Source organism: Cavia porcellus, unplaced genomic scaffold, assembly GCF_034190915.1.
Source record: "Cavia porcellus strain 051 isolate PalLab524CR breed Dunkin Hartley unplaced genomic scaffold, mCavPor4.1 scaffold_15, whole genome shotgun sequence".
NCBI classification, from domain to species: Eukaryota; Metazoa; Chordata; class Mammalia; order Rodentia; family Caviidae; genus Cavia; species Cavia porcellus.
In genome coordinates, this window is record NW_026947498.1 from 74801233 (window position 1) to 74822818 (window position 21586).

At 39.8% G+C, this 21586-nt stretch overlaps 1 protein-coding gene across 12 annotated transcripts in view; it reads left to right on the forward strand.

The window, feature by feature from the left end:
• Nucleotides 1-40: 40 nt before the first annotated feature.
• The window catches only part of Fancd2 (FA complementation group D2), a 73335-nt gene continuing 51789 nt past the window's right edge, over nt 41-21586 (forward strand). For 3 of the 12 annotated variants that reach the window (XM_013146290.3, XM_013146293.3, XM_013146294.3), the window contains exons 1-15: nt 164-337; nt 3500-3592; nt 7536-7670; nt 9350-9417; nt 9580-9695; nt 10043-10103; nt 10937-10989; nt 13183-13261; nt 14395-14519; nt 16638-16725; nt 17672-17776; nt 18633-18733; nt 19093-19201; nt 19655-19690; nt 21011-21154. In XM_013146290.3, the coding sequence (XP_013001744.1) occupies nt 3529-3592; nt 7536-7670; nt 9350-9417; nt 9580-9695; nt 10043-10103; nt 10937-10989; nt 13183-13261; nt 14395-14519; nt 16638-16725; nt 17672-17776; nt 18633-18733; nt 19093-19201; nt 19655-19690; nt 21011-21154 (1284 nt within the window). In that variant the 5' untranslated portion in view covers nt 164-337; nt 3500-3528. Of the gene's footprint in view, nt 338-3499; nt 3593-7535; nt 7671-9349; nt 9418-9579; nt 9696-10042; nt 10104-10936; nt 10990-13182; nt 13262-14394; nt 14520-14590; nt 16726-17671; nt 17777-18632; nt 18734-19092; nt 19202-19654; nt 19691-21010; nt 21155-21586 lie in introns of those variants that run through there. The other 9 variants (XM_063225248.1, XM_063225250.1, XM_063225247.1 and 6 more) reach the window with 8 other exon arrangements.

Here is a 21586-nt window from a genome sequence, read left to right on the forward strand (position 1 = left end):
CCGATTCCGCTCCGGGGCCTTCTCCCTCTGGTCTGGAAGGCCAACCCCGGCCCTAGAGCAACCGGAGTCCTGAAGTACCCGATTCCAGCTGGGACGCCGGGCGCCGACTTCCGGCGCGCGAGCGTGACGTCATGAACACGCGTGGCGTCACAACGGCGTCTGTCGGGCGGGAAAGTAGAAAAACTGAGACGGGGGACGTTTTCTGTCTGGTGAGAGAAGTGATTTTGGTGTCTCCAAGCTTTGCGTCCCTGCAGTCTCCGGGCTCAGGCCTAGCGTGGTCTTTCCCACCGAGGCTCTGGGCCCTGAACCTCGGCTTCCTTATCTGGCTATCGTCTAGGTACTGTTTTTTGTTGTTAAAAAGGCGAACCGAGGCGGGCGTTTAGCCAGGCGTGGGGGTTTGAGCGCCTATCATCTCAGCGCTCCGCGCGGCTGAAGCGGAAGGATCGAATTGGAGGCCAGTTTGGGTAATTAGGCAACCTGGCTAAATAAAAAATAATTTTTATGTCTTAAAAAATAAAATGTTGCACCGTGGGGGTTGGGAGGATGAAGGCCTTGGTTTTGCGAGAAGGAAGGAGAGCAACGCCTGTAATCTCTGTATTTGGGGGGCTGAGGCCGGAGAATCTCTGCAACTTCAAGGCCAGTCTCAATTACATAGTGAAATATTGTCTCAAAAATAATTATTTTTGTTTAAAAATGAAAAGCAAGATGAAGTTACACGTGTTGAGAAGTCAGATCCCCTGATTCTGACTTGCCTTAGTTTTTACGTGTGCAAAATGGCTGACAGTGTTTACACTCATTAAACAAGGCACGGTGCTGTGTACATTATAACGTAGCCTATAAGGGACCTATGAGTGTTGAGCCGAGTTTGGTGGTATGTGTCTGTAATTCCAGCACTGTGGAGGGTGAGACAAGAGAATGGCACTTTCAAGCCCAAGGTAGAACTTAGCTTAGGGAGATCCTGTCTTCAGATAAAAAGGACTGAAGATGTTGCTCAGTGTGAAGGCCCAAAGTCAGTGATGGCGAACCTTTCAGAGCTTCAGTGACACTGCAGCACTGCCCTAGGCTCAATCCCCATTACAGGAAGAAAAGAAAAGAAAGTCGGTTTTGGTGGTGGTTAAAAGTAAGGTTTCTGGAGCCAAACTGCCGCTCTTAGAATCTCCTCTGCCACTGATGACAAAACTAACAGCGGTACCTACTAGAAATGTTTCATGAGGACTAAATGTTAACTATGAACCACTAAGGGCAGTTTTTGTTAGCTGTCAGTGTTTTACCTGGTCTGAAGCCATTCCTTTTTATTTATTTTTTATTAATGCTTATTTTTGCTATGTAGTTCAAACTGTTCATCAACTCCAGACTGGCCTCAATCTTGAGATTCAGCCTTCTAAGTATTGAGATTACAGGCATGTGCCATGCCTGGTTGCTAGCCATTCTTTTTTTTTTTTTTTTGTCTTTTTCGTTTTTATCGGTACCAGGGATCGAACTCACGACTGCCTGCTGGCAAGGCAGGTGCTTATGCCGCTGAGCTAAATCCCCAGCCCCTTGCTAGCCATTCTTACTCGGTGAATACTGTATTCTCAATTTTCCTTAAGCATGATTCTGGTCACCTGTAATCTCAGGTACCTGGGAGAAGATTACAAATTCAAAGCCAGGCTGAATTGCAAAACATTGTCTCAAAATTTAAAAAAACTCCCTGGTACTACAAACAAAAAGAAATTTGTTTTTCTTTATGCTAGGTATTGTGCTGGGACAGAGAACAGTGATGTAAATAAGACTGGCTTCTTGTCAAGGAGCTCTGCAGTATGGGCTTGTAGGTAGACTCTGGACAGGGAAGCTGGAATAGCAGACTTCCTTTGTTGGCTGTACTGGAGGAACACTAACTCTTTAAGGATGAGCAGAAATTTCTGGGCAGCCAAGAACATTTCAGGTGAAAATGCTTGTGCAAAGACAGTGAAACCTGGAAGGTTCTGGTACCATGTAGTAGTTCAGGCTGTCCATGTTTGTGCGGTCATTTCTGACTGTAGACTCTCTCCTACCTATTTCAGTAAGTTTCTTCCCACACGTGTACTGGTAGAGTCCTGTTTTGGCACTCAGGTCTCTTGTTTAAAAATGAGTTTCTGAAGCTGGGCATGGTGGTGCTTAACCTGTAATCCCAGCACTTGGGAGGATAGGGCAGCAAGATCACTGAGTTTGAGGCCAGCTTCTGCTACGTGGTGAACTCAAGGCCAGCCTGCACTATACAGTAAGACCTTGTCTCAAGAAAAACAAAACAAAACACTTTCTCTGATTATAAGGAAGCTAGATGGCAGAGGCTTTGAGATGGGAAGGAAGGGGACCAAGGTAACGGGGAGGAAAGAAAGAGAAGATAAAGGCATTGAAAATGATCGAGATGTTATATGCATGATGAACTCTGCAAAGCATTCTAAAAAACAAGAAAAGTTAAATTCCATATTACAAACAAGCACTAAAGTGATTTTTGGGTTGAGGGTGTAATACTGTGTTAGAGTATTTGCTTAGCGTGTTACAAGGCCCTAGGTTCAATCCCTGGTGCCACCAGAATAAATTAAAATAAAATAACATGAAATATAAAATTTTCTTTTAAAAAGTCTCTATGAACGTTTGTTCCTCCTTTTCTTCACCAGTAGACCTGTACTTTACTGTCACTTATACAACTGAAGTTAGATATGTTGAGTATTTAATATAATATGATCCCTTAGAGCAAGAATCATGTCTTTTTTGCCCCAGCACCTGTCACAGGCGTTGGTATGTATTGAATTAGTTTAAGAAAAGTGAATTGGAGCTGTGTGATACCAGGTCTTGAACCTCAGGTGAAGAACTATTTTTTAACTTAGCAACAGGGCTGTAGTTTTGTAAAGAGACAACAAGGTAAACAGTCCTTCAGAGGTAGTGGGTGGGGGTTGGGGATTTAGCTCAGTGGCATAAGTGCCTGCCTTGCAAGCAGGCAGTCTTGGGTTTGATCCTTGGTACCGGTAAAAAGGAAAAAGACAAAAAAAAAAAAAAAAAAAAAAGGTAGTGGGTATTGGCTAAATACAGGCATGAACAACACCTGGATTTAAATAGCATTAATATAAAGGTTAAAATACTTAGAACTCAGAAGGCTGAGACAGGAGGATTGCTAAGAGTTGCAGGCTAGCTTAAACTACATAGCAAGATTCTGCCTCAAAAAAAAAAAAGAAAGAAAGAAAGAAAGAGAAAACCACTAAAAACCAAAACTTTTTTTTGTTTTCGTTGTTTTTGTCCTCTGACACAGGGTCTTGCCATGTAGTTCAGGCTGGCTTGGGCTCACTTTGTAGCCCAGGCTGGCCTCAAACTCTCAGTGATCATCCTGCCTCAGCCTCCAACTGCTGGGATTACAGGTGTGTGCCACCATGCCTGATCAAAAACTTTGGTTTTTGCATAGAACAGTTTTCCTCAGCCATAGCTTCAGTTCTTCAGCATTTAGCTTCTAGAAGTAAACTTCAGTGTTCTCATTTTGCTCTAGGAAGTAAAGTATAGAAGACTTTGATCAACATGGTTTCCAAAAGAAGGCTGTCAAAATCTGAGGATAAAGAGACATCCACAGGAGAGGCCTCCAGTAAGTATCTGGCCATTTAGTGTTTTAATTTTCTGTACGGTAGCAAATGTATGAGACACTTGAAAGAGATGTAAAGTTCCTACCCTACAAACTGAAAGTCATCAGTGATGAACACTAGAGCACAAGGATCCAGAGTCAGGAGGCTCAGGAATGCGTTTTGCCTCTTAATTCCACATCCAACCTTGCTGAAGTCTTTAAGCCTTGGTGACCACATCCAGCAAAACCTGTCTTTAGACTTGTGTGAGGACACAGAAATAGAATCTACCTTTGAAGGAGACTTCTGTTCTCTCTTTGTATCTTACAAAAAAAAGGTTGACTCAGGTAAGTGCTGGGCATGGGATATGCAAAGGAAGGCCGTTTCAGAGCAAGCACGCCACAGGCAGACGGCTTGGACTTCCTGATGAGACTGAGGATGGCCAGGACCCCAGCAGCCCTGAGAAGCATCCACAGTCTTTTCATTTGTCACACACATTATTCATGTTACTGTAGTTTTCTGTTAGTGTTTGAAGAATTATTTTTTTTACAAGGTATAGGAGTTTAGGTACTGGTACAACTGATGTTGATGAATGATTAAAATAATTGAGGGTGATTAAAATGTCAAGGCTAAAGCTCTTTTGAAAGACTTGATTTATGAAAGGAAATTTTGAGGTTCTAAAAATACATTAGTAAAAGGATTATAGAATATAGAGAAATTGATAGAAAATTTGAAGAGGAATGATTTAGGAGGTTGCTAAATATAATTTGATACTTTGTTCTCCAATGGGAAGGAGATATTTAAATTGAGGAGAGTGAGTTTAAAGGAACTTTGGCTTTCCTGGCAAGGAAAAAGCAGGCTGGATGTGGTGAAGCACACCAGTGTTCCCACCACTTGGGAGGCTGATGCAGGAGGATCTCTGCAGGTATGTACTGAGTTTAATACCAGCCTGGACTATATATTAAGACACCATCTTATATTCTGTATATTTTTTTCCCCCTGAAATTCATTTTATTTTAAGGAGAAAAAGAAAAAAAGCTAAAACAATTTGAAAACATGTCCATTAGGGGGCAACAGTGGTACATACGTTGCTCATTGTCATCCTCAAATCATTCACTAGAGCACAAGACATCTGTCTGAACAATACCAGTACAAATCTTTCTCTTCAGTGAACTCAGAGAAATCAGTAATATAACTATCTTAACTGTTTTCTATATACATATGTATATATACATATAGGTACTCACACAATGCGATATTCACACGAATGCCTTATTTATTTATTTATTTTTGGCTTTTTCGTTTTTATTGGTACTGGGGAGCTAAATCCCCAGCCCCGAGTGCCTTATTTATTTATTTATTTATTTATGTCTTTATCCTTTTTATCGGTACCCGGGATCGAACTCACGACTGCCTGCTTGCAAGGCAGGTGCTTATGCCACTGAGCTAAATCCCCAGCCCCAAGTGCCTTATTTATTTCACTGCGCATGGTCTCAAGTTGTATCCATTTATCTTTAAAATCTCCAGTTTATCCTTCCATAGGCTGGGTAGTAGTCTATTATATAAAAATACTGCATCTTTTTTTTCCATTTCTCAGTTGATGGGCATTTAGGTTGTTTCCAAGTTCTGACTGTTACAAATTGTACTGCTATAAACATGGGTGCACATACATTGCTGTGGTACAATGTCTTTAATTCTTTTGGGAAGATACTTTGAGGGGAAGAGTTGGGTCGAATGAGACCGCCAATCCTAGTTTTTTGAGGAATCTCCACACTACAGTGGTTGTACCAGTCTGCATTCCCACCAACAATGGAGAAGGGTTCCTTTTGTTCTACAACCCCTCCAGTATTTGTTATTGCTTGACTTCTTGATAATACCCATCCTTTCTGGGATGAGGTGGAATCTTAGTGTGGTTTTAATTTGCATCTGTTGAATGACCAGTTATGTTGAACATTTTTTCACATATTTATTTGCTGTTCATATTTTCTTGATCTAAGAAGTATGTATTCATCTTAGATGCCCATTTTTGGATTGGATCTTTAAGTCTGGGAGGAATAATTTTTCTGAGTTCTTTTTATGTTCTTGATAGTAATCATTTGTCTGAGGAACAGGTCCCAAATACTTTCTCCCCATTGTCGGTTGAGTGAGATAGCATCTTTTTAAAAAATGGAAAGGAAAAAGCAGAATTGCATTATTCAGGGAAAAAAGTAGATTCCTTTTTTAGCTTTAAGTCTCTGTGTTTGTGGTTATTATTTGGCACTGGAATTGAACCCAGGGCCTTCACACTGTGCTATACCTCCCTAGTCCTTTTTTTTATTTTTTATTTTGGTATTGGGGATCAAACTCATGACCTTGTGCTTGCCAGGCAGGCGCTTATGCTGCTGAGCTAAATCCCTGGTTATTTTATATTTCTTTATTAAGCCACTAAGATGCCAGGCTGAGCTTCAGTTTGCAGCTCTCCTGACTCAGAGTGATGGGGGTCACAGGTATGTGCCACTACACCCAATTTTTGTTTTGTTTTTTGGTACCAGGAATCAAACTCACAACCTCATGCTTGCCAGGCAAGCACTTATACCACTGAGCTAAATCCCTAGTCCCTATTAAACCCAATTTTTATGGATTGAAAGCCTTATGATGAAACCAGTCTGGGCTTTGTACTCAAAGATATAATGCAGAAAAACCTATTCCATTATATTTTCCATTCTATTCTGTTTTGTTTGAGACAGGGTTTCACTATGTAGTTCATACTGGCCTCAAACTCACAGTGGTCCTCCTACCTCAGCCTCCCAAAAATGGGAATTAAAATGTGTACCATCATGCTGATTTATTTTTAAGATTTTGACTTAGTAGTTCTGGAATATGTGTTTTTGCTTGTATACCTGTTTGTTTTGGGGGTTATAAAAAGATCTTTCTATGTATTCGATTGGCCTTGAACTGAGTGTTGTGTAGGCTGGCTTTTAACTTTAAGGTGATCCTCTTGCCTCAGCTTGCTGAACTCTGGGATTTTACATGTCTGCTGCTAAGCCTGGCGGGAATATGCTCGTTCGTTCGTTCTTTCTTTCTTTCTTTCTTTCTTTCTTTCTTTCTTTCTTTCTTTTCTGTGCTAGGAATCGAACTCAGGACCTTGTACTTGACAGGCAGATGTTATTTTGGTTTTTTGAGACAGGGTCTTGCTGTGTAGTTTAGGCTGGCCTTGAACTCGTCGTGTAAACAGGCTGGCCTCAAAGTCAGAGAGCTCCTGCCTCAGCCTCCCAAGTGCTGGGATTACAGTGTTAGAGTATTCTGGCGCAATAGAGAAGCAAAAAGTACAAAATGAACAGGTTTATTAAGGACATGGAAAGTAACAACCCGTGGTGGTTGGGCTAACTCCGGCAACCGGATACCGAGAGGCAGAGGGTTAAATAACCTCTGATTAAAGTGGCACATGGGGCAGATATTGACGATATGTGAGGAACTGATTGGAATTGTCCTTGCCTGCGAACAGGGAGGGGAGTTGCAATTAGGCCTGAAGAAGAAGCAGGAAGTGGTAAGTGTTCCCACTTTGGCCTTCCGCCATGTTAGCCCACCGCCATAATTGCACGGTAATTTATACTAGGGCAAGAACTTTTCATACAGGTGTGTGCTTTTGGAATATGCATTTTTAGTGACTGCAATGTAGTGGCTTGCAGACAGCAACCTGAGAGACAGTGCTTTAGATCTGGGAAGGAAACATTTTTGTGGGTATTCTCATTACAAGTGGCACATTGAAAATTCAACAACTCAGGAAAATAATTTTATTTGTTGATTGTTTTATTTGTCTGTTGTTTATATGTAAGCTACTATTACCATTTTTAGATATAGTTTCACTCCAGCCTCAAATTAATAAAATTCTTGGAGAATATATTCATTTTTCTTTCAGTTACTATTCCTGGAGTTTTACATTTTAATCTTTACTTCTGTTGATATTTTGGAAAATCTTGTCATTTTCAGAGACCAAGAAGCAACAGCTTTCCAAAAAGATAAAGAAATCTCATGCTTCTAATGAAGTTGAAGAAAACGTCTTTGTCAAGCTTCTTAAAACATCAGGACTTATTCTTAAAACTGGAGAGAATCAGAATCAGCTAGGTAACTTTTAACCTAAATTTATCTTTTAGGTTTAGAGAAAAGATTTAGGCCAAGTGCTGGGTCTCCTAACTAAATAGGCAGTGAAGATTTAAAATGACCCATCAGGGCTGGAAGCGCCTGATACGTTGGCATACACCTGCAGTCCCAGTACTCTGGAAAAGTAAGAAAAGATTGCAAATTTGAGCCCAGTTGGGGCAGCTGGAGACCCTGCTTCAAAACTTCAAAAGGCGGGAGGCTGGAGACACAGCTCAGTGCAGAGGCCTTTGATTTGCTCCCCAGCACTGCCAAGAGGGAAAAAAAAAAAAAAAAAAACCAGTTTGGACTGGGGATGTTGCTCAGTGGTTGAGATTGCCTAAATTATATGAAGCCTTGGGTTTGACCCCCAAGCACTGCCAAAAAAGAAAGAAAAAGCGAAACCAAACTTGTCTTTGTACCTGGTCCCTGTGGCTCACATCTCTGATCCCAGCTATTCAAAAAGCTGAGGCAAGAGCATTGCAAGTTTGAGGTGAACCTGAGCAACTTAGTGAAACCCCGTGTCTAAATAAGAAGTAGAAAGATTGCTAGATTCAATCTGTAGTACTGAAAAGAAGAAAAAGAGGATCTTGTGTTGTGAGACATAAGTAAAATTTCTTGTAGAGACTATTGTTGTAGTCTTAGTCCTGGTTAATGCATGTTAAATGAAGTGCTCCTAACCTATATTTTTTAGGGAAAAAAAGAGAGCATAGTTGTATTCCTTTGTGTTGCATTGTGAAAAAAAGTTCATGCCCAGGGAGTAACTAGATATATGTCAGAATAATTTCAAAAGAAAATGTGGAAAACTTTATGAGGCCAGAAATTACTCTGCTAAGTTATGATAATTTTTTTTTCCCTTTTCATACAGTACTCAGGACTAACCCCAGAATCTTATACATGCTATTCAAGTTCTCTGCCCCCGAACTGTATCTCCAGCCAATTTTATTTTATACTTACATTATTTTATTTTATTCACTTCTTTCTTTGTTTTTTGTTTATTCAGACAGGGTTTTACTATGTAGTTCAGGCTGGACTAGAACTAGGAATCTTCCTACCTCAGACTTCTCAGTGCTGGCCACTGTGCTTGGCAAGATTTTTGTTTTTTTTGTACTGGAGATGGAACTCATGGTCTCTTGCTCACCAAGGAGGCACTTATGCTGCTGAGCTAAACCCCCAGGTCCCACTTGACAAGTTTTTGATTTTTAAGTTTCAGGCAGAGCATTGCTAAGTAGCCTAGCTAGTCTCAAAGTTGTGATTCTCTTGCTTCAGCTACTTGAGTAGCTGGGATTGGAGGCATATATTCTCAAATCTGGCTGTCAGATCTTTCTTAGCAAACTTAATTGCTATCCTCCATCAAAGTTACATCTTTGCAGCTACTCAGAGGGCTAAAGTAGGAATGTTGCAAGTTTGAGCCCAACATAAGCAATTTAGTGAGATCTTGTCTCAGAATAAAAAAATAAAAAGGCTGATTATAGCTCACTGCGTAGGTCTTGCTTTTAATCCCTAGAGCTGGGGGCAAAAGCTAAGGTTTTTTTACTGTGTGTTTACAAGTTTTCACTCTGAAATGAGGTTGGAAATATTTGTAGTGCTTTCCTCCGACAGAGGGAAGACAGTGGTATTGGGAGATTTATAGACCATGGTGACTGGCTGTCCTTCTTTCCTCCTAGTTGTGGATCAAATAGTTTTCCAAAAGAAGCTCTTTCAGTCCCTGAAGAAACACCCTTCTTACCCTAAAGTATGTATTTCCCTCGTGGTATTCTTGCTTTTGTTACCAGCATTTTGAGATGAGGAATTTAAAGACACTGGTATATAGTTGAGTGGGCTAAAATGATTTTTAGCTGACAGGAAATGTTAAGCCAAAACTCCTACTATTCTGTTTTCAAATCTCCCTACTAAGGTAATAGAGGAATTTGTCAGTGGCCTGGAGTCTCACATTGAAGACCATGACACCTTCAGGAACTGCCTCCTGCCTTGTGAACGTCTGCAGGATGAGGAGTTGAGGTGTGAGGGGAGGTGAGATGTCCTTGGGTTTTAGTCTGTTATGGTGACCATACTAGGGTAGGCAGAGGCAGATGTTTACTTTTGAATTATGATTCTCTTTGCTAAGACTTGAGGCCTCATCTTGAAATTATTAAATTTATCACTATAAGGTTAGAAACTAGAATGTTTTATAGAATGTGTCTTACTTGTGTTGATATAATTTTGAATCTGCTTTAGTAAGAGTTATCTTTTGGTCTGCTTTTTCATCTAACAAGATTATATTTTAATGCTTAAAGATTTTATATTTTACCAGTTTTTGTGGCAAATGATTAAAAACATTAAAAAGTGACAAGGTGGAAACAAATACCTCTTCTTTACAGCACGGGCACATCTTACTCTAAAAGCCTCATTAAACTGCTGCTGGGGATTGACATATTACAGGTGAGACTATCATTTTTCCTGTGAACAATTGATAGAGGTAATGTGTAGTGCCCAGTTTTAAGTGACTGGAGTTCAGGGTAGAGTGAGAATAGTTGGAAGTTGAGGCTTGCAAGAGCTTTGCCACAGTAGTCCTGTTGCTGCGATGAACCTGGCAGTTGATACCTATCCTGAGAGCCCTGTCCTTCTGAACATCCCATTTGTTCCCTCGGCATAGATTCTGCTTTGTTACAGCTGCATTGTCTGGGCTCTGAGAACCTTGTGATCAGGGTTATTTCCAATTTAGCTTTCCAGCTACTTATTTGATTTGATTTTGCTCCTTACCTTCTTCTTCTTTTGGAGTTGAGTGGATGATACATTGATGTAGTTTTAAAAATTTCAAATTGTACAAACACATGTACAGTGAACAATCTCCCCCTCAGACCATACTCCATTTTTTATCTTTTCCTTTTCACTGGAAATCTTGAAAGCTAGTGGTCTTTAAGTCTGTAGGTTCCTTTGTTCATGCTGGAAATTCTCTACTTTTGAAAACTACTTGATAATTTTTTAAAGTCTGCATTTCATAGATTAACAGTTACCATATTTAATAGTATTTTTACTGTCTGATTATTTTCATCTTGCCTTGAAAATCATTTTTTAATATTTCAAAAGACGTATGTCAGGAGCTTGTACAAAAAATATGGCAGTATTTGTGTGGATATCTTTACAATAGGATTATATAAATTATAGCAAGGTCTCTCCTCAAGAACTCAGGCTGGAGAAAATCTGGCTAATTATAAATTTCTACTGTGTATTTTATGAGACTGTCTCCTAACTCCTTATATCTTCTTTTTTAGCCTGCCATTATTAAAACCTTATTTGAAAAGTTGCCAGAATTTCTTTTTGTAAAGTAAGTAGATTTATTATGGAATGCTCACGATACCTAATTTATTATGGAATGCTTACAATAACCTAATGTACTGAATTTTCTCTGAAACGCTCATTCTGTCTGTTCTTGTTATAGATAGTGTCTTGCTTTGGAGTTCAGGATAATCTTGAATACATTATACAGTCCAGGCTGGCCTGGAACTCTTGACAATCCTGTTCTTTTTTGTTGTTTTCCTTTCACCCTCCCCCATTCTTTGTTCCCTTTCCCATTTGAATATTTTTGTCCTATTTGCCAGTTTCTGTTATATATCTGTCCTTATTTATCCTTTCTATTTCTCCCTCTAGAAAAACAATGTGACATTTAAACATGAGCATCCAATTTATTTCATTTAAGACTATGGACTCCGGAGCTGGGGATTTAGCTCAGCAGCATAAGTCCCTGCCTTGCAAGCAGGCAGTCGTGAGTTCGATCCCCGGTACCGGTAAAAATGAAAAAGACAAAAAAAAAAAAAAAAAAAAAAAAAAAAAGACAATGGACTCCAACTGGGTGTGTTGGCATGCATCTGTAAATCCCAGCACTTAGGAGGCTGAGGCAGGAGGTTTGCTGTGAGTTTGAGGCCAGCCTGAACTGCATACATAATAAAACCCTGTCTCAAAAAGACCACGACCCCCCCAAAAAAACTGGACTTGTTTTTCTTCCCTCCCCCTCCCTAGTTCCCTTTTCTTTTGAAAAGTTTCTATTTCACAGTGCCTTTTACAGTACCTTTTATATACTTCACTCTGTATTTACACTTACATACTTACATATTTACATACCAGAGAAAGGATGCAATATTTACACACGTGAGTCCAATTTCACTGAAGAGTATGTTCTCAAGGTGCATCCATTTACCTAACTATCTCAAGCTCATACTTTATAGCTGAGCAGTACTCAACTATAAAAAAAAAAAAAACACATCTTCTTTATCCATTCCTCGGTTGATGGGCATTTTTTGTTTCCAAGATTTGGCTATTACAGCTGTGCCAGTTAGTGTGGCTATACTATTTGTTATGATGTTTTTTAATTCTTTTGGAAAGATAGCTGGATTAAATGAGACTGCTAATTATACTTTTTTGAGGAATCTCCATAGTGATTTCCAAGAAATTCTTAAAAATGTTACAAATCAGTTAAGTCAAGAAAAAGAAGATAAACAAACATATGTAGGTATATCAATAGTGGATAAATCGAGGTGATAGTTATTGTTATTTTTCTTTGAAGTGTTTAGAACGTTGAAGATTCATTCTTTACAATCCATGTTGTAGCTGAGTGGTTTATGCTAGGTACAATCTGCCCCAAATCCTTTTCAGCAGTTAAGATTGGCTGCTGTAAGGTGGAGATACAGCTCAGTGACATGCTGCCTGCCTGACAAGTGCGAGCGCCTGAGTTGTATCCCTCATACCACAAAAAAAAAAGACTGGCTGCTGTGAGCAAGGCCTGAAACAGTCAGAAAAGAAGGTGGGGCTGACCTAAAAATGCAGACAGGAATTTGAGAGGAGGGCAGAGACTTCATTTTGGGGGAAATAATAATAACCATACCAATATTTATCTGTAAGTAGTTTTCAATACTTTCATGATCATAATTAAATTTGACCCTTTGTTTCTATAATTATATGCATGTCCTTTTTTTCCCCACACTTAGAACATTGTTGTAATAGTTTTTCCTTTTTAAATTCTGTTTGTCTTAGTCAGTGTTTTATAGTTTATTCATATTTTATTTTTAAAAAACATTAGCATTCTTTAAAAAGTTTACATTATTACTGAACTCTATCTGGCCTTGACTTCCTTTTCTTCTGAATCTTCTCAGGCTACAGCACTGCTAACAGTTCAGTGCATCTTTTTCCAGGCACCTTGTCTAACATGTAGAAGTTTATGTCTGCTGTGTCTGGTATCAGTTGTATCTAGCACAGTGTCAAATGCATAAATGTTGCTCAGTGAATGTTAATTGACCAGCTGAAATATTTTGTGCAGTAATGCTGCTTGTTGTTGTATTAGTTAAAACGGCCAAGTCCCTGGGTTGAGGTATGAGCACCTGCTTATCCTGTGGAAGGACCTTGGTTCAGTTCCCAGCATCAAAACCAAACAAACAAACAAATGAAAAGCAAGAAAAAAAAAAAAAACCTGGAGAAATAAAAAAGAAAAAGACTTAGCTCCTGGTCTTCTCATTCTTCACTCCAGAGTGAACAGTGATGGCATCAGCATGCCGCGACTTATTATCAGTCAGCTCAAATGGCTTGACAGAGTTGTGGACAGCAAGGTAGGTTTACGGGCTTCATCTATTACTTGGACTTAAAGAGTGTTTTCTGTACTTGATCCAATTTTTAAACAGGAGAGAGTCACATTTTTCCATCTAGCTATCAACATCCTGGCTTTTATAATTTTGAGAATCAAATGTATTTTACCCTTCAAATTTCTTCAAACAAATTTATCAAATTACAGAGATTAAATACAATTTGTCATATAAATTAAATACTTGGAAAAAATTCATTAGTCTTTCAAAGTGCAGTGATTGCTGTTTATTTGTCTTTTGTTGTTTTTGAGACAAGGTTTTACTACATATCAGGCTGGCCTTTATCTCACGATGTAGCCCAGGCTGGCTTCCAACTTGCAGTGATCTCCTGCCTCAACCTCCCTAGTAGTGAGATTATGGGCTGCATTTGTTTCTTCAAAGTGGTATGATTCTACACAGTCTTAGTTCACTGCCCATGTTTTAATTTGATACATAGGGAAGTTATAGCAAATTTTCAGCGTTAATGTGATTTGCTTCTTAAGCACCTTTGTAAAGTTGGATCTGTTCTGAGCCAAGGGCTTGAGCTCCATGTATTTTCAGGAGTTCTAATTTTGGCAGGCATTTTAAGATTAAGTCTTTGTTTGAAAGAACATGAGAGCCAGGCATGGTAGTACACACCTGTAATCCCAAAAGTTGGGAGGCTGAGGCAAGAGGATCGTAAGTTTAAGACCAGCCTCAGATATAAAGTAAGCTCAGGCCCTCCTGAACTGCAAAGTGAGACCCTGTCTCAAAAAAAAGAAAAGAGAAACCACATGAGAATTTGGAGTCTCGTCTTGTCTGGAATTTGGGGCCTGCTGCTTAACTGTGTGTCTTTGAGTAGGTCATCCCTATAGTTTAAGAATGAGATTATTCACACAAAGTCCATAGCTCTGTAGAGTATATGATTAATACTATTAGGTAATGTACTGTCCACCCTACTTTTTTCTATCTTCTGTATTATATGAAATTTTTGAGTCTGTTTGGTTCTTAATGTAGGTTTTTAGCTTGATGCTGTATTTGTCTCACTACCTGGAAAACAAGTCCAGCTCTGTGTGTTGCAGGAGACAGTGTTTTCTGCTCTGGGTAATGTGCTGACATCCTAATAATGTCTTCCCCTGCAGGACCTCACTGCCAAGGTCATGCAGCTGATTGGCATTGCTCCAGAGTGCTTGCAGCATGACTTCATCACCAGCCTTCCTGAGATCCTTGGGGACTCCCAGCATGCTGATGTGGGGCAAGAACTCAGGTGGGTAATTGTTGTGGAGCTTTGCCAGTGATGCTGCCAGGTGGAAACAGTATGGAGGTTCTTTGTGTGTGAAAAGAGCATGTACTTGCCTCCCATGAATAGACTGTGGGATTTGATGTGCATTTTGAGACAACAGGTTGATATTTGAATAGACCATCTGCTTTCCTTAAATGATATACCCAATAGGAAGGTAAGGTCTGGCTTAAGATTTCGCATATAATTTTGGTCTGTGGAGAACTGAACACAATCCCTTTCTTGCCTTAGTGTTTTCTGCAAGGGTTCCTGAGTCCTAACTGCACATTGCATCATTTGCAGAGCTTCTTAAACATCTGCATTCTGTGACGCCCTAGATGACTGATCATGATGCACATCCCTGCATCACATCTGTTCCTGAGAACCATTACTTACTGCCCTTACTCTCCACTCACGTGAAGAGTAATTAAGAAATTACGCCTGGGTTATAATTCCTGTCCTGTCTTTTTTTTTTTTTTTTTTTTGGATATTGGGAATTGAACTTGGGACCTTACGCTTGTCAGACAGGCGTTTATGCTGCCAGGCTATCTCCCTGGTCCTAATTTTTGTCTTAATGTAACCTTTTATTTGTTGTGAAACTGGTTGGAAAAATTCATTTACTTCCTTTTCAGTAGTTCTCTGCAGAGCTATCTCCATATATGTTGTCTTGGTTACTTTTCTCATTGCTGAGAAAAAAAACACTTGACACCGAAAGTTAAAGGAGGAGAGGTTTATTGTAACTGAAGGTTGATAAAGGTTTAGTTCACAGTCAGCTGGCTCCCAGGGAGGGTGGTGTGGCAGAGGAGAAACTTGTCTATGGCAGGGCAAGGAAGGCGGAAGGCAGCAGGCAGCAAGGGACCAGCAACAACAGCCCTCCTTTTGTCTCTTATATTGTCTCACCCAGAAGGGGCTGTGGTGTTATCCACTCTCAGCACTCTGCCAAACCAATCAGTGGACTAATTTAGTAATCACACACCCTTGATCCCATTACATACATAATCCCAGAATTACACACTCTAGATCCAGCCACCTCTGAAAAGCCCCACTTACAAGCATGAGGCTTTGGGGAGATGTCTCGACACAGACCATGACATACGTCTAGTAATTCTGGCTTTTGTGCTTATGGTCTGGATGCTCCCATCTAGATAAGCTGTGATGCCACTACTCACTCCTTGCCTGGTGACAGCTCGTCTTGTGTGGCTTTTTCTTAGAATCCATGACAAATCTATCACCATTGTGTGCTTCACATGCATCTGTCATACTTAGGCTTCATGTGATTGTTTTGAGTTTTTTTTCCTTTTCTTGAAAAGGCTATGCACCAGACTTGATGGTAGTGATTTCTCTATGGTGAGATGGAGAAGAGGTTCTCACTTTTCCTTTTTTCTAATGTATTTATGGGCTGCCTAGTGAGAAGATAGCTCAGAGCTTTTCTAGCATGTATAAGGCCATGAATTCAAGCCCAATAACACTGCAAACTGAATATGATGAACATATATTACTTTTTGTCATGAAGCTAATTCTTATTGAAGTTAGTCTAAATAGTAATTTAATGGGAATTCAGTATTATTGGCCTGTGTATCCACATATTCCATTCCTTGGGTTCAACCAACTACAGATCAAAAATAGAAAAAAACACTACATCCATGCTAACATGCAGACTTCTTTTCTTGTGCATTATTTCTTAAACAGTACAGTATAACAACTATTTATATAATATGTGCTTATACATATTAAGTGTTATAAATAATGCATTGGTGATTAACCTTGCATGAGGATATGTGTACAATGCTACTTTGTATAAGATGTGAGCTTCCATGAATTTTGTTTTCGTTTCTTTGCTAGTGGGGTCTGTGTTGACCAGTCTGGTCTGAAACTTATAGGCATAAGTGATCTCCCTGCTTCAGTCTCGTGAGTAACTACGATTATAGGTGTATACTATCATGCCTGGTTTCATCTGCAAATTTTGACATCCATGGGGGCATCCCAGAACCAGTTCACTGTAGACATATGAGTTACAGCTCTCTCTTCTCTTCCCATACTCTCATGAGTGGTTTTTCTCAGGTGTTCTGTCCACCACTGAATAACTTTTCTTTTTCCAATGCCCAGTGTCCTATTGGTGGAGAGTACTCAGCTCACTGTCCCTATCCTGGATGTCCTTTCCAGCCTCCAGCTTGACCCTGACTTCCTGTCTAAGGTAGGGAAGGTGCTGCTCTGCAGAAACAGGGCCAGCTTTCTGACTGGGGCACTGTGTCAGTTACTATTTTGGGAGAAGTCATGTGTACTGATCTGTGTTTTGAAAATCCACTGAGTTACATTTGATTTCTTGCTCTTTTCAGTGGACTTTCAGATGCTTACTGTTACTCATTTCCTATTCTGTCTCTTTTTTGGGTGATTTGGGGATTGAACCCAGGGGCACTACACTTTACCATCAGCTATATTCCCAGCTGTTTTTATTTTTAATTTTGAGATAAGGTCTGTTTAGGCTGCCCAGTGATGGTCAGACTTTAACCTCCTGTTTCAGCCTCTTCAGTAGCTAGGATTACAGATTTGCATCACCACATCTGGTCACTGGTCTGTTTTGGTTTGGGGGGTTTTTTTGGTTTTGTTTTGTTTTGAGACACAGTCTTGCTCTATATTCCAAGCTGGCTTCGAACTCAAGGAGATTCTCCTACATCAGCCTCCTAAATGCTAGGATTACAGGCACATGCCACCTTACCTGACCTGTATTTATGCAAAGTTTTTTTGTTTTTTTGTTTTTTTTTGGTGCCAGGGATTGAACTCATGGCCTTGTGTTTGCCAAGCAGTCACTTACACAGCTGAGCTAAACCCCCGGCCCCTATGCAAAGTATTTTAAAGAAAAGTTTTTATATTGCTTGATTATTATCCTCAATAGGAATAATACTGTGTTATGCCTTCATATAGCCAGTTGAAAATCGAGACTAAAATCTAGGATAATAACGCTTTTACTTTTATCATCTGTTTGTAAAGAAGCTTTGGCATTGACAATTGAAAGTTTGTAATTTGGGGAAAAACAGAAGATGTTTTTCTTTCTAAGTTTCAGGATTTTCTAGTTTTACCTAACAGTACTGGGTTGAGTAATGATAATACAAATTTAAAATTTTTGTGCTTTTTATTTTTAGGTCCGCCAGTTGGCAATGGGTAAGCTAGTTTCAATCAAACTGGATGATTTTCCTGTGATAATCAAGTTCATTCTTCATTCCATAACAGCCACTAATGCGTTTGAGGTATGCTGTTATTAACTGACTAGCCAGTGTAGTGGTGATTGCCTATAATTTCAGCAATTTGGGAGCCTAAGCAAGAGTATCACAGGTTCAAGCCCAGCCTGGACAGTTTAGCAACTTAGTGAAAACCTGTCTCAGAATTTAAAAAGGGTAGGGGCTGGGGATTTAGCTCAGCGCCATAAGCGCCTGCCTTATAAGCAGGCAGTCGTGAGTTTGATCCCCGGTACCGATAAAAAGGAAAAAGACAAAAAAAAAAAAAAAAAAGAATTTAAAAAGGGTTACTGATGTAGCTTACTGTGAAGATCCTGGGTTCAATCCCCATTACTACAACAAAAGCATTGGACTTACATAAAGATACATTAGGATAAATAATTTAAATTAGTAGGTGGAAGCTGTTCTTCTCCCTGAGTATCGTGGCATGTGCTGTAATCCCAGCACTTAGGAGGCTGAGGCATGAAGATTGCCATAAGTTTGAGGCCTGCCTGAACCTACATAGTGAGACCCTGTCTCAAAAAACCCAAAGCATGTGGGAAGAAGTGTTCTTCTCTGGCCCCAGACAATTAACAGTGTTGATTAATGCCGATAGCATTCTGGGAAAACTGATACTGTTAGTCAGATTGCTTATTCTGTATAAGCTGCTATAGGTTATAGTTGCTAATGCTGTAAAGTAGAGGGTTACATGGTGGTAGCATTGGGGGTATGATGTTATACTTGTGTTATTCTAATGACTCCATTTCAAAATGCTTGGACATTTCAGTTGGAAGTTTTAGTCTTTTCACGATTATTTTGGCTCTGTTGAGGAAATGAACTCTGCCTATCCACTAAGAATAGTAAAATACCTGGCTAATACTTTCTGTAGGTAATTTCTGAGCTTCGAAGAAAGTTGGATCTGCAGCATTTTATTTTTCCATCATTGTTACAAGCTTCACAGTTCACATTAAAAAGAAAAGGAGGCGCAAGGTATGAAAGTCTTGCTATCCTTTTTCTTGCATAATTGAGAAGAGTTTTTTAAAATTTATCCTAGAATCATGACACTTAGAGCTTAATACTTGCATTTACAAATAGTGATAGTAATAGTACATTCACATAGAATATAGTTTTTTTTTTTTTTTAAATCAGGTGTGTGTATGTGTGTGTGTGTGTGTGTGTGTGTGTGTGAGATCCCAGATTGATGTAGTATAAGCTTTTTAGCCGTTTTACTTGTGACTTGAGGTTGTGACTTGCTCCAGGATGCACAGCTAATAAGCAGGAACCCAGATATTGTGACTTCTTCTCTGATAAATAGAAGAAATAATTTTTCCCTTTCTTGCTACTTGCAGTTCTTCAGGAAGTCAAAATAGTAGCCATCCCGACTATGTTACCCTCATCTTTGATGTAATAAAGTCAGCTGTTAGATATGAGAAAGCCATATCAGAAGCCTGGGTTAAGGTAAGTTTTTTTTTTTTTTAATCGGTACCAGGGATTGAACTCATGACCGCCTGCTTACAAGGAAGGTTCTTATGCTGCTGAGCTAAATCCCCAGCCCCATGGATTAAGGTAAGTTAAGAGCTGGGTATGATGGTGCATACTAGTAACTCAGCATTCTCGAGGCTGACGTGGGAGGATTGAGAATTCAAGGTCATTAAGGGCTACAGCGTGAGACCTTTTCTCAAAACAAGAAAAAATTCATCCTTGAAATGTAGAGCATCAAGGAGGAAAGAGGTTGTCCGTCCATGACACAGGTGAGGTAGGTTAAGGTAGCCGGGAGTCAGTTCCAGCAGAGGTGATCCTGGTGACAGGCAGATGTGCTTTCCCCCTGCAGCGCAGGGCATGCCAGGGCCCTGGGGAGCTGGGACGTCATGTTGATGTGTCCTAATATTGCTTTGACATTTGTTTTTCCAGGCAATTGAAACTACTGTCTTGGGATCTGATCACTCGGTAATGTTCTTGCGCTCTGAGTTTAGGTAGTAGAGCCAGAGTAGTGACCGTGGTTAGGTTTCCGTCCTGCTCGTCTCCCTACCTGCTTCCTGTCTTCTGTGCCTCTGTAGCTACTCTAGTAAACACAACTACCAAGCAAGTTGAAGTGATGAGTAACTTACCAAATCTTCCACCCGTACCCATTCCTGTAAGAAAGGGAAGCCTGCTGTATCAGGAAGGGGACATGCACATTCTGGACATATACATTAAATTGCAATAGAGACACAGCACCTCCAGCCGCAGTGGGGTGCCTGCCTCACTGACTTTTCACCCCCGCAGAGCTGTTGGGATAGCCGTGCTCTGTGGCTTTACCTCACCTGTGTGGACCTGCCAGAGCGAATGAGCCTCACCACTGTTCAGCTGCTCTGTTTCTCTTACTTCACAAATAGGAGTTTTGAAGCCAAATTGGTCAAGTTGCTTTGTACTGATTAGTTCTTGCTAAGGATTTTTCTGTAGTTGGAGTCTGTTTTCTGGAATTTTTTTAGGTGGGCTATCAGATTGTTGGACTATCTTAAAAGCTTCTATGTTATGGAATGTAAAAAATGAAAAGAATATATTTTGTGGGGGAAAATAATCAGAATATATTGATTTTGTTTTTGTACAAAAATAAATTGGCTATCTGATTACCTTCATTTCTACTTTTACAGATTTGTAATCATTCTGTAAATATAATTTCACATACTTTCTTACTGGCTTCCCTTACCTTCTACTTCTGGAAATGGAAACCAGAGGCTTATATGTTATCAGCAAACACTGTTACCACTCTGTCAGCCCCATTGTCCGTGTCTTAATTTAAGTAAACTCAGTCTCAATGTAAGAAATAATGAGCTGGGGATGTAGTTCAGTGCAAAGGCTCTGGGTTCAATCCCTAGACCCACAAAAAATAGTCTTTACATGGCTCTCTATGGTTTCAAAACACAACCCTATCATAATTTAAACTCTTAATGAACATTTAGAGTTTTTCAGCTTTTTGCAATAGTAGGGAAAATATATGCTGGAGTTCTTATGTGATTTAATCTTTTGATAAATGTGAAGATGGTTAAAATAACTTTTATAATATCACTTCCATTTATATTTCAAGAAATACGAGTAATGAATGGTTGTAGTGCTTTATTTTTCTTGAAAGTATTTCTGGATTTTGTGTGGGGGGGTGATACAGGTAATCCCATAGGACTATGTTGAACAAATGAATCAGTTCTGTAATGGGAATACATTGAGAGTTACTGTTTTGTTGCGGAAAGTCTACTGATGTTTCTGTTCTCCTTTACATCCTTCTGACAGACTTTTGATGTGGTGATGCTTTTCATCATTTATAGTACCAGCCCTCAGACAAAGAAGTACATCGAGAAGGTGCTGAGAAGTAAGATTCGTTCAGGCTGCTTTCATCAGCAGCTGCTGGAGTCGACGTTCTGTGTCCACTTCATGGTATGGTCGAGCAGCAGCCCATGGCTGTAAAAGACAGGGCTGACTTTAACCTTTCCGGCCAGGTGGAAATACAGATAGTCCTTCTGCGAGCTGTTTTTGATAGGGAGCTCAGCGTGTTTTGAAGTCAGACACACAAGCTTAAATATCAAACTCTTCCGTAGCTTGGTAGAGGAGTTATGTTAGTTATGTTAGTGAACTAAACAAAGGCTGATTTCCACATTTTTTGCAAAAAAATTTATGGAATTGATTTGGGTGATGGAATCATGTCCTTCACATTGATTGTATCACCAGACTTTTTGGTTTTTATTGTGAAATGAGGTCTTACTGAGTTGCCAGGTTGCCCAAGCTGGGCTCAAACTCACCATCTCCTGCCTCAGCCCTTGAATGCTGTGGGGTCCGGCAGGCATCACCATACAGGTTCCATAGCACTTC